We start from the raw sequence: 13,425 nt of genomic DNA, 5'->3' as shown, positions 1-13,425 counted from the left end.
AGTATCAATAGACTCCCTCCCTCAACAGTTGATCTCTCCCAAAAACAACTGACCCACCAGCAATATAAGACCCACCCCCAGCAACAATAGGTCCCCCACCAGCAACAATAGACCCCCTCAGGAAGAATAGCTCCCAAAGCAGCCAACATCAATAGACCCTGCAGCATACCCCAGCACCCCTTGCCATTAAACTAAACCTAAAATGTGACAAAAAAAAAAAAATTGCCTTTTCTACTTTAAGCAAATACTTAGGAGAGGTTTGATTTTTAGTTAGAACTCAAGATAGTTTATTAAACAAAAACTTTTTTTTTTTTTAATTCAATTCAGACCAAAAAAAAAAAGAAGCAAAATGACATGTAAAAATCATAAAATGCATTTATCATGCATGGACAGAATGCGAAATATTGCACTTTAATTTTTACAGTAAGATGTAGAAGTTTTAAAAGCTAAAAACACACTTAAGCTTTTCACATACAGATCATGCCGAAGTTAACACAATATTTAATTTCTGTGAAAGGGCAATTTAGATTTAAACCCTTTCCTTGCTAAAAGGTATTCGTAAAAAAAAACATTTGCCATGGGTATGAGGTTTATTTTCTTCCTCCTGATGTGGCTCCATTGATACTGGACACAGGTATGCATTGGGTTAAGGCAGCATAGTCAAGTCAATCAAGTTACAAAAAAAAAAAAAAAATTATAATATATACGCACACAAAGTTTCAAGAAAATGTTCACCTAAGGGAAGTTACACTTGTTACAAAAAGAACCTGACTGTAACATGGTAGAAGGCAGTGAGTTACAGGACTCAACGTCAGCATCTCCAGGTAAAGCAGCAATGACAAAAGGGAGCCAAAAAACATTGGGGAAACAAAAACAAAAATGTCAGCAAACAGCATGCATGAATGATCCCAAACTCAGTTTCCAGCACTGAGGGATTGCAAATACCACTAAGGAAAACAAATGCTAGGGTTTCTGGGAAGCATTTGTCATTTGGTGCCTATTCATTTTAAATCCCACAATGGAAAAATGTATCGTTTTAATGGTAAATTTTTAAAAGAGCCTTTCTATATAGCGCATTAAAAAAAACATACAATATAGCCAGATTATATTTCCCGTTCTCTAACTAATCACAGGAAACTGGAAGCAGAGGCAAATTTATATTTGGTCTCTTATTGCTAAGGCTTAAATTCCTTGTTAAGAGTTGCTGCAGTAATGGATTGCACCTCTGTAAAGCTAATTAAAAAAGGCACTACTAACATATGAAAACATTTCAAAAAGGTTTTACATACTACAGAAAATGCAAAAAAAAAAAAAAAAACACAAACACAAATGTAGGTAGGTAGTACAATGTAAAAACTGCTTAAACCACTGACAGCACATACTGTGCCATGTCAGGCTGTGAATTTGTTTTGTGCATTTCTAAAATAACTTTCAATGGTAATAAATTAGTTCGGACCCTGGCACCATCCTGAATACAACCCATAAGTTGCTTTAAATATCTTCGTAGATGTTAGGACAATGGCATATTTAAAATTAATTATACCGCAGTGTCGATTTCATAATACAATCATAAAAAAATTAAGTACTGCAAGATGTAAAATTATGAAAATGGTACAACAGTAGTTAATTTATCGATTGTGAAGCTTTTACATTCGAGCAAAAAAATGAAAGTTACTATTTGCTGGTGGTAGTAATAAAACGTCATGTCATGGGTACAGTCAGTCACCTATTTTTAAACATTTTTAAAGCGGTTCTAATTTGGTTTCCAAGTCATGTGGGGGAAAAAAAGCAGACACCGACAATAACAAACCAAGACCGCATTCAGATTGATAAATTGGTAGCTGATGAGGACATGTTACGATTCGTAGAATTACTCAACCTTCCCTGCATTTGCTAAAGCCGTGGAACAGAGACAGTAGCAAATTATCTAAAACCATCTACCTGCAATAGGATCACAAACACCATTCCCACAAAGCGACAAGATAAGGACAATACTGTAGAATGCTAGACATACCTGTCCTAACCCATGTTTACATTTGTCCAGCAGCTCAGACAAGTGGACTAACATTACAGCATGATGTCCTGAAGGCATGTCCTAAGCCACCTTTTCTCTTTTGTCCAAGTTTCATACAAAAACACGAAATAGGAGAAATAGAACAAAGATGTCCATGACCCACGTTCACACAGTTTTAATACACAGACATAGATGACTTGGGTAATCACACTGATCTTCTGAATGGTCTAGTAGGAGAAGAAGCACTTGTCAAGTCAGTTGCAGGCCTTCCTCATTTTCTGGAGCAGCTTTAGCAAGTGGTGTAGATGGGCTGACAATCTGTAGTGTCATTTATAAAATAAGAGGCAGCATGGACATGGCATTCCTGCAGAACCAGGTGACCAAAAAAAAAATCAGTTTTCATTCTCCAAGTATCTTGTACATTCACTCTTCTGATGTTGCCAAAATACATCCTCTACCACAATCTGACAGGCTTTGTCCACAGAAAGAATATTTTTTTTTTTTTTTTTTAGACCACCATGATTAATGAATCCCAGGCTGGGGGTTGACTGTTTGAATGAACACTATAGTTATGATTTGGCATGAATTGCACACCTGCAGCATGAAGCATTTTGTTCTTCTGCTGGAGCAGCCATGACCAACGGTCCTTATGCAGCCACAGTGAGATTGATAAGAACATGTATACAAGGATCAAGGCTAAAGCAGGATGTTTTCCCATGTAAAACAAAGAAAAATAAGTTAAATATTTAAAAGTACAAGTTGAAGTTTCAACAGTCTAAGTTCTCTTTGAATAAAAATTCACGATGACCAGTAAAGGCGAGCAACTTAAAATGACTGGTTTATGCGCTGGTCTAGTTAAAACATGAAAAGGATCGAAGGCCACGGATATTGAGTAAGGTCCAGGCATCCAGATCTTGTTAGCAGCGGGCTTCTGGGGAGAGCCCCTAATTCATCACAGAACTCCATAAACAAAACAGAGGAGCATGCGGCTTCTTTATTTTAACCTCTCAATAAGCCCCTGTGACAGTCCAAGCTGTAGAAGCTGATTGGTGGGAAGGTGAGCAAGCTGGGGGAAATGTTTCAGCAAGTTTTCCCAACAGAGTTCTAAGAGGCTGGGGACTACCAGCCAGATTTTAAACAAGGATCCAGTCCGCTTGTTTTGTTGGATATTAACTACACCTCCGTGGATATACATACAGCCAGCCTAGAATATAAAAACAAAAAAGGGACATAAAAATGCAGGTTACTACAAAATGACTCTTGCTGCATATGGTTATATGACACATTAGGTAATCAGTAAAAAATAAAAATTGACATACCGGGGTAACTGCTGCACAGTGGAAATATGCTGGCTCAGGCATTATAGCAAGAAGCTTTGTCCACTGAAATGTCAGCAAGTTCAGCTTCCACAGATCTCCCAAGATCACCTCTCCATTGTAACCACCACAAATAAACACTTCTAAAAAGAAAGAAGATAGTTTACCAAATGTCAGCTGGATTTTACAGTAAACTGGCTGTGTGAACACAACACCCCACCCAAAAAGTATTCAAACTACCACCAAATATATGTCCAGGAGACAAAAAGGTCAGGTTGCAACAGCCTGAATTGCATTATTTGTGTTTGCAGTGTGACTAGATCTAACATTATAAAGCAGGGGAGCAAGATAAACCTTGCATTCTCTTATGTTTGTACAGTTATCCACTGTGGCCAAGGAGGACGGACACATTTAAATTTTGATTACCTTATTGGATCTGTATACAGCGATTTGCATACAAACATTGTTAACCCTAGTTTATTAAATAGACTGATGCTTATTGCCGTTTGTGTCCCATTTGAGTGATAAGCCCACACTTCCAGTCCCACTAGGAAAATTCTAGGAGAGATATTTCCCCAATAGGGACACAAACAAAACCCTCACAGAAGTCCTAAACCTTCCTCACTCCATGCAAATCAAAAATTGTCTTATCAGTTCTACAAAGCAGACAACTTTTCAGTGGTAACATTAAAAAGACTCTGTCACCAACTTAAAATTGCAGGCAAAAAGCACAGAAAAACGTATTATAAAAAGGCTTACTTGCAGTCATTTAATTTCAATTACCTTTTTTTTTCCTCAAACACAATGTGCCTTTGAACTTGCAAAAAAAAGTGACTTCAGAAGAGTCAATTCCCATAGCACAGCCTCCTAATTCCTAATGTGTCAGACATCTCCCCCCTCAGTGTCTAATTACGGTCTGTGTTGGCCCAGCTCCTCTGCCCCTCCCTACAATGTTTTACGTAGCTGCCAAGGAAGCAGTGATGAGGAATACTATATGTACTAGTGTCACCTGAGTGAGAGTTGTGAGTCTGCTGGGACTACAGACTCAAATCCAAGGTTGCAACCGTTTCAGGGCGTATGGGGGTCTACACAATGTAGGTTTTTACAGGTAAAAACAGCAAGAAAAAAAAATGTGTGTTACTTGCAAATATTATATGTTTTTTTTTAATAATGGTCTGACAATAGGTTCTTTTTAAAGTGAAGTACTAAGCAGCTTGGTCCGATTGCCTCCTCGGAATTACTGACCTGTGTGTAAAGTCAAAAAAAAACCTCACCATGTTTTATTTGGACACAACTATGACATCTTCTGGCAGCTGGAAAACCTGAAATACAGAAGTCAAACAGTATTTAGAATTCCTTCACAACATTAAAGCTGACCTAGCATTAAGAAATAAAAAGGATACCCGTCATGAGCAGGCTGCTACTACTTCCAGTGCATTTCTAAAGTATTCAGACCTCCTTCACTTTTCAATTTTGTTATGCACCGCTCATTACCTGCCCAATACCATGCCAACAGTGAAGCATGGTGGTGGCAGAATCATGCAGTGGGGATGTTTTTTCAGCAGCAGGGTATAGTAGGGGTTGAGGGAAAACTGAATGGAGCAAAGTACAGACAGATATTCTCAATGAAAACCTGCTCCACAGCGCTCAGACTGGACCAAAGGTTCACCCTTCCAACAGGACAACGATCCTAAACGCACATACAAGACAACACAGGAGTGGGCTTAGGAACAACTCAATGTCCTAGAGTGGCACAGCCAGAGCCTTGGACCCTATTGAACATCTCTGGGGAGACCTGAAAATGGTTGTCCGCCAGTGGTCCCCCCCGCCCATCCTGACTGGGCTTGAGAGGATTTGCAAAGAATTGCAGAAAACCCCCCAATCCAGGTGTGCAAAGCTTGTCACGTCATACCCAAAGACTCAAGGCTATAATTGCTGCCGAATGTGCTTCAACAAAGTACTGAGTAAAAGGTCTGAATACTTTACTAAATGTAATATTTCAGTTTTTTTCTTTCTACTAAATTTACAGACATTTCTAAAAATTCTGTTATCACTTCGTCAGATTGTACAATAATGTGGAAAAAAAAATGAGTTTAAACAACTGTAGTTGTTTACATAAACTTTGTAAAACTTGGTAAAGGTGTGTCTGATCCATCACAAAATAGTGGCAGAGGAACTTGCAAAGCCTTTATGTGGGCCATCCATGATCACAAAAAGAGATTGACTTCCAGAAGGAGGCTGTAGCAGACAGGTACACATAAACAGCCCAAACCACATACAAAGAATGCAGCGCAACCTCCTTAGGATGTGAAAGGCGCAGACAGAGGGAAGAGAAGGACAATGTCTTCATTCAGATTGGATACCACCTTCAGAAGGAAGAAGGGATGCGGACAGAGAACCAACCTTAGCCCTGTGCAAAACCAAACAGGGAAACTTATAGGACAAGGCCGCCAGCTCCAACACAGTGGTTAGCCAAAGGACGCTGGAAGAAAATCACTAGGACAGAACTCTAGCCCATAATAGTACTCAAGGCAAACTTCTGATCAAGGTCCTGTTGGAGAAAAGGTCAAAATCCGAGACACTGAAAAGGTATGTGGGACAAGAAATGTGTGCCTTCCAAGTAGAATAGTAAATCCTCTAAGTGCTGGATTTACAGTACATGCCTTCAACATGGTGGGAATGATAGAACCAAACCCCGTCTTTCAGAACCTGGCTTTCAAGAGCCAGGCCATTAAAGCCAGCGACGGTAAAGCAGGGTGGAAAATCTGCCCTTGGGACAGAAGATCTTCTCACAGCAGAAGACACCAAGGCGGCATCCACGACCAGTCGCACCATGTCAGTGTACCAGGGTTGACAAGGCTAATATGGAGCCTCCAATCTGCGCAGCAGATGAAGGAGGGGCTTGAAAGCGTAAATGAGACAATAATGGCTCCATGGCGCCACCAAAGCGACCATCGCATCCACCAGGGAATCCCTCATTCTCGTCACAAATCTTGACTTCCCTTTAAGACTGAACACCAGAAGAACCACGTCTGTGGTGACCCACCGAAGACAATGCTGGTGAAAAATGGTGCAGTGACCACTCTCCTTGATGCAGAGTTTGATGGCAGAGGTAGTACGCCTGCCAGTTTTCTGTGCCAAGAATTTAAACCACAGACAAAGCCAGAAGGTGAAGATAGATAAGAGGAACCCCATACACTGGGAGAGCAAAACCACTCACCCAGGCTAGAACACCACAGGTGAAGGGAAGGAGGAGGTGGGGGGACTGGACACAGGCAGCGCAGACCTGGAGCAAAGGGGAAGATCCCGCAGAGCTGACCACCCCAGGGAATACAGCCTGCCACCATGCCCGGGGGGGGGGACACTGGAAAACACATGTTCCAGCAGGGAGCTAGGACCTTATTTCTCAACTAGGCAGAAATAAACTGAGCTGCCTATCGCAAATCGTGTCCCAATCCTCAAGTTGGCACAATGGCACAATAACCCTACAGCCTGCATATTTTCTCATAAATGTAAAAGCAACTCTGTCGCTCCACGCACAAAACTAAATTGTGTTCACAGAGCATACATGTGTATTCAAACATTAATTGTGCCACACATGTGAGGTATCACCGCAAATATTGGAGTGATACCATAAATTCTATTCACTATTTACGCTCAATTCAAAACATTTAAAAGCCTCTCCTGAGGGCAATTTTGGGTACTATCATTTTTTACAATTTCACGGGCGCACACAAATTTTAAGGCTCAACAGCTTTGGTATCTATTTATTCAACACAACTCCATCTTCTATATATTATACCAAAAGATTGGATATTCGTGTCCGTGTGTCCTAAAAATCCATGTTGTATTTTTGTGCTGAAAAGATGCATTTGACAGACAGATTTGCAAATATTGTGCAACAAAACTGCCACCATTTTATGCTATAGACATGCCAGTAGGTTAATTGGATGCTGTTTAAAATTTGCCCCAGTATGCGTATGTATGAATGCGAGTTAGGAATGTTAGATTGTAAGCTCCTTGAGGGAAGGGACTGATGTGAAAATAATAATTATATATATATTATATATATTATATATATATATATATATATATATATATATATATATATATATATATATATATATATATATATATACACACACACACATATATATATATATATATATATATATATATATATATATATATATATATATATATATATATATATATATATATATATATATATATATATATATATATTTTTTTTTTTTACATACATACATACATAAAAACTTTAAAAAAGGACCTGTAATAATACTAATAAAAATAATAATAATTGTTTGGGGTTGCAATGAGTTTTCTAGCAAAAAAAAAACAAATGCAGATTTTAATGTGTGTGTAAAATGAAATACCTTCCCCAGACACAAAAGAGGTTAAGTGAGGTGGAATGAGCTGCCTCCAGATAATTCTGCTCTAAATTACTATACAGAATATGTGTCATAGTTGAAAACTAATAGTTTTAAGTCCACGCTTAAAAGGGTGCAAGGGAATTTTTGTATTGCGCTGTAAAAGAACTTTCCCATGTGCACCTTTCCCCTTACTTGCTAGTTTTTAATTGATCAGAGCGGCTGCCGCTTACATACATGTTAGAAGGCTGGCCACAGGCTAGCCTGTATTTGTAGGAGGAGTCTGAAGGTTATACATCCCTCCTCCTCCTATTAGATCCTTGTGTGCTCGTTTCTGGGTTACTTCCGGTTTTTCAGAGCGGCGGCCGGCTGCAGCAGTCTTGTGGCGGCTCCTAAGCTCTCAGGGTAGAGAAGTTCTTTAGGAGGACGATTGGTATTGCTCATGTGGTGAGAGTATCTATATTCCACCTAGTACACATACATACATACACACACACACTCAATCTGTCTACACTACTCCCCCTGTTGATACCTGTATAAGACTCATCTGTAGCGCCACTGCCTTTACTTAAATATCCGGAAACCATGAACATCTAATCAAACTGTTTGATTTATTTGGCGCAATTTTGCCGTTACAAGTGATGTTTCAGTTTGTTACTTGTCTGTTTTTTCTGTCATAGCATTTCGTTCGTAGCATTTCCCATTAGTTAGTGCTCACATCCAGGGTCTGTCACGTCTACGGAAGTTTCGTTTTTCCTTGTCAAAAGAAGTTTATTGAGTATACAATGTTATAAAGATACATAAAGTAAGTTTACAAGGATCTATAAAGTAAGCTCAATGTTTTACAGTAGGGTTTATATAGGTAAATATCATGAAATTTCAAATATTAAACACTGGGTTCACGTAAACCTAAATTAAAGATATATATATCATTTCCTTAGTTACTTTTGTAGGTATTTAAATGATTTATACCTACTATACATATTGTTTACAAGTAGAGTGTATATAGGTCAAATAAATTCTGATAATGAGCTTTAATCGTAAGGTGGAGAAAAGGAAAGAGAAAGAAGAAAAAGGGTTGAAAGGTAGAGGTATGGTCCACAAGGTTGTCCCGCTCGTCAGTTTATTATTCTTTTTAGTTCTCTTTGAAGCCTTAGAATGGGTGTCTCTGTAAGTCATTTAATCTGTTACCATGGCAACAGGACAGAGTCATTGAAGTTTGACAGGAACTGTTGTTTTATCCAAGGATGCCAAAGTTTTTCAAATTTTGGAATTTGATTTTGATCGATGGCTACCATCTTAGCATGGGACATTGTATTATTCATTCTGTGAATTGTTTCTGCTAGTACCAATGTAGGAGATTTCCATGCCTTGGCCACTGTTTGTTTTGCAGCTGTTATTAGTTGGATCATAAGTTTGAATTGAGAGAGTGTTAACCATTCCGGTTTTAGATTAAGTAAAGTTAAATATGGATCTGGTTGTATTATTTCTTTAAATATTTTAGATGCAATCACGAAGACTTCCTTCCAGAAGGTTTGGATTACTGGGCACGTCCACCATATGTGTAAATATGTGCCTATTTCTGGGCATCCTCGAAAACAAAGAGCTGAGGTATTAGGTGAATATTTTGCCACTCTAGCGGGTACAAGGTACCAGCGAGTTAGGACTTTATAATTTGTCTCCAGTGCTAAGATGTTGGGTGAAGATGACTTAGATGTGAGCCATATGTTAGACCAGTCCGTGTCTTCTAAAGTTCGTCCCAGGTCCTCCTCCCACCTCTGAACGTAAGAGGGTCTATTAAGATTTGCTACTCCATATAATTGATTATAAAGTGATGAAATTGTACCTTTAGCAAATGGATCTTTTGTACAGATTGATTCAAAAATGGATAATTGGGATAATGGTGTATCCCCCTTTAGGAATGGTGTATAGAAATTTTTGATTTGGAGATATCTAAATATCTCAGAGTTTGGTAGATCATATTTTTCTCTAAGCAATGGGAATGAAAGGAATGATTTAGATGCTGTGAAGTCATTTAGTGTCTGAATGCCTGATGTTGTCCAAGCTTTAAAAGAATTTGGGTAGATCCATGCCGGATAAGGAAGTTTCGTTTTTAATCGATTGTCGTCCCACAATCTTCTCGCCCGTATACCATAGGTCATACATTACACCTTTACTACTACCCACCATGGTCTCTGGGTACCTCAGCCCTGAGTGTTCATTTTTAATTACCTGTCTTGGTGCTGCAGGTTGCTCGGGCTCGCTCACTGCATACACTAGGGTGGTGTCATTCACGCGCTGTTGGTCTTGTCATTTCTGCACCTACATCCTCATACTTGTCAGTTACATAGGGGTGTTTTTGGTTGTCTTATCATTTCTCTAGTTTGTGTTTCCTTGGATCAGGCCACGTTGCGTGTTTCGGAAGCAACAAATTCGCATTCATCTCTTCAACGCTGCATGGGGGTTCAGTGCATGGCAGCACTGCATCATTAAGGGGTTGGACCTTACCAAACGCACCACTTACCAAACGAGTTTTATCATTGGTGTACCCCTTTCCCGGCCTCAGCTGGGGGGAGGCAGTATTTTTTAGGTTGTTACTCCCAACTCCGTCCCCCTCTTCCATCCACCAGCGCAGAACATGTTTCTATGCATGATTCTTTAACCCAGATTCATGCGGTACTTAATGCGCTCTCAACGTCCATGCTACAATTGTTAGACAGGATGGAGGGGTTCATAGCCCGCTCAGTTAGAGCGGAGGTGTCTGCTGCGACCCCATCTCCTGCTCTTCTCAGGGCGCCGGCAGGTTATGTTGGAATTTCTTTACAGTGGCATGTGGAACTGGGGGCAAGCCTGGTCACAGGTGATTGATCTGGCCAATGGTTCTTCATCCAGAGTTTCCGTGGGCTTCTACCAAGGGTGGGAAAGTTTCATAGGTTCAGGTCTCTGGCTTTCGCTGCATATTGCCTCTGCAATTTGGCCTCATCTGCCAACTCTATCAAGTATCTATCAGGTGACCAGCATTTCAGGTCCCTACAAACTCCTGTCAGTCTGTCTATTTTTGCAGCTCACCCTCTCTAAGCCAGGTTAAGGTGTATTCAGAATTAATCAGGGATGTTCTCTTTGGCACGGCTAACAGCCAGGTTTTCATGGTGTGTCAGACTTCCTGTCTCCTACCCTTGGTGCAGTTCCCATTTAGTGCTCTGGGCAGTCCCCTTTTACTACACTTACAATTTCCCCATAAGTAGTATAAATGGACAAGCCAGGGGTTGGTGGTCTTACCACTGTACCACAGCAATGGTGTCAGATTAAAGTTATGTCCTTCTCTGCATTATTCCTCTGGTCAGCTCTTTCTCCCTTTCTTCTCACTACAAACAGTTCGTTCTCATGTCCAGGTTTCTTTCCTAATTGGGCTCAAATCCAAACCCTTTTCTGGATAGTCGTCGGGATCGGAGGCAACTTTCGTAGGTCCCAAACAGGGGGCCCCTTCTTTTATCATCAGGTACATGGAGCGCTGGAGATCCTCCTGTTTTAGCAGTTACATACTCAACCCCTTTTTCTATAGTCATCCGGGCATTCGCTATTTTCTGGACTGATGGTTGTTGCTGGCCCTTCATTGTAGCTTCACATCACACCTACTTCGTGTCTTTTTGCCCTCTTTTAAGCATACTGACCAGCTAGGCCAAGGCACACAAGACTCTGAATACAAGTTAGAAGGTTGGCTGTAGGCTAGCCTGTATTTGTAGGAGGAGTCTGAGGGCTATATATCCCTCCTCCTCCTATTAGATCCTTGTTGGCTCGTTTCTGGGTTCCCACCCACCCGTTCCCCCATACTTTCATAATTTAATTTACATTTCATACTCATTCATTCAGGGTATGCTCTCTTTTAGGCATACTGACCAGCTAGGCCAAGGCACACCTCAGGTCTTGGTAGTTAGGATTATCACATTTTCAAGTGAAGACTCTGGCTACAAACACAGTTGTGCTCATAAGTTTACATACCCTGGCAGAATTTATGATTTCTGGGGTCATTTTTCAGAGAATATGAATGATGACACAAAAGCATTTTTCACTCATGGTTAGTGTTTGGCTGAAGCCATTTATTATCAATCAACTGTGTTTACTCTTTAAATTATAATGGCAACAGAAACTACCCAAATGACCCTGATCAAAAAATGTTATATACCCCGGTGATTTTGGCCTGATAACATGCACACAAGTTGACACAAAGGGGTCTGAATGGTAACCATCCTCTCACCTGTGAACTGTTTGCTTGTAGTGTGAATATATATATATATATATATATATATATATATATATATATATATATATATATATATATATATATATATATATTCAAAGCGTTTCTGGACTCCTGAAAGACCCTTGTATCTTTCATCCAGTGCTGCACTGACGTTTCTGGATTCTGAGTCATGGGGAAAGCAAAAGAATTGTCAAAGGATCTGCGGGAAATGGTAGCTGAACTGTATAAAACAGGAAAGGGATATAAAAAGATGTCCAAGGAATTGAGAATGCAGTGTCCAAACTCCAATCTAGAAATGGAAAATGAGGGGTTCTGTTGAAACCAAACCACAGTCAGGTTGACCAACCAAAATTTCAGCCACAACTGCCAGGAAAATTGTTCGGGATGCAAAGAAAAACCCACAAATAACTTCAAGTGAAATACAGGACTCTCTGAAAACATGTGGCGTGGCGGTTTCAAGATGCACAATAAAGGAGGCACCTGAAGAAAGATGGGCTGCATGGTCGAGTCACCAGAACACAGCCATTACTATGCAAATGCCACAAAGTATCCTGCATACAATACAGCAAACAGCAAAGAGATAAGCCTCAAACCTTCTGGCACAGTCATTTGGAGTGATGAGACCAAAATTGAGCTTTTTGGCCACAACCATAAACGCCACATTTGGAGACGAGTTAACAAGGCCTATGATGAAAGGTACAGAGGTGGATCGCTGATGTTTTGGGGGGATGTGTGAGCTACAAAAAGACACAGAAAATTTGGTCAAAATTGTTGGCAAGATGAATGCAGTATGTTATCAAAAAAAATTCTGCAGATACATTTGCATTCATCAGCCAAGAAGCTGCGCATGGGACATACTTAGACATTCCAACATGACAATGATCCAGAACACAAGGCCAAGTCGACCTGTCATTGGCTACAGCAGAATAAAGTGAAGGTTCTGGAGTGGCCATCTCAGTCTCCTGACCGCAATATCATTGAGCCACTCTGGGGAGATTTCAAACAAGCAGTTCATGCAAGACAGCCCAAGAATATACAGGAACTGGAGGCTTTTTGCCAAGAGGAATGGGCAGCTTTACCATCTGAGAAGATAAAGGGCCTCATCCACAAATACATCAAAAGACTTCAAGCTGTCATTGATGTTAAAGGGGGCAATACGCAGTATTAAGAACTGGGGTATGTAAACTTTTGATTAGGGTTGAGTAATTTCTGTTGCAATTATGATAAACACAGTTGATTAATAATAAATGGCTTCAGCCAAAGTTTAAAATGAAAGAAAGAAATGTTTTGCGTTATTCATATTCTCTGAAAAATGGCCAAGAAATCAAAAATTCTGCCAGGGTATGTATACTTATGAGCACAACTGTATACATAGATGGTCTTCAGCTGCCTTGAGTAAAGTTGGGCTTCTGGTGTGGCGCTGTACCTTCAAGCAGGAAAAGG

At 40.0% G+C, this 13,425-nt stretch overlaps 1 protein-coding gene across 2 annotated transcripts in view; it reads right to left on the bottom strand.

Moving 5' to 3' along the window:
- Positions 1-350: 350 nt before the first annotated feature.
- Positions 351-13,425, bottom strand: part of KLHDC10 (kelch domain containing 10) — an 88,748-nt gene continuing 75,673 nt past the window's right edge. For both annotated transcript variants that reach the window (XM_073619364.1, XM_073619363.1), the window contains 3 exons: positions 4,605-4,652; positions 3,334-3,473; positions 351-3,218 (listed from right to left, as the gene is read on the bottom strand). In XM_073619364.1, the coding sequence (XP_073475465.1) occupies positions 3,009-3,218; positions 3,334-3,473; positions 4,605-4,652 (398 nt within the window). In that variant the 3' untranslated portion in view covers positions 351-3,008. The remainder of the gene's footprint in view (positions 3,219-3,333; positions 3,474-4,604; positions 4,653-13,425) is intronic.

This window comes from Aquarana catesbeiana, linkage group LG03 (assembly GCF_042186555.1).
Source record: "Aquarana catesbeiana isolate 2022-GZ linkage group LG03, ASM4218655v1, whole genome shotgun sequence".
NCBI lineage: Eukaryota > Metazoa > Chordata > Amphibia > Anura > Ranidae > Aquarana > Aquarana catesbeiana.
This window is presented reverse-complemented; position numbering and strand designations above follow the sequence as displayed.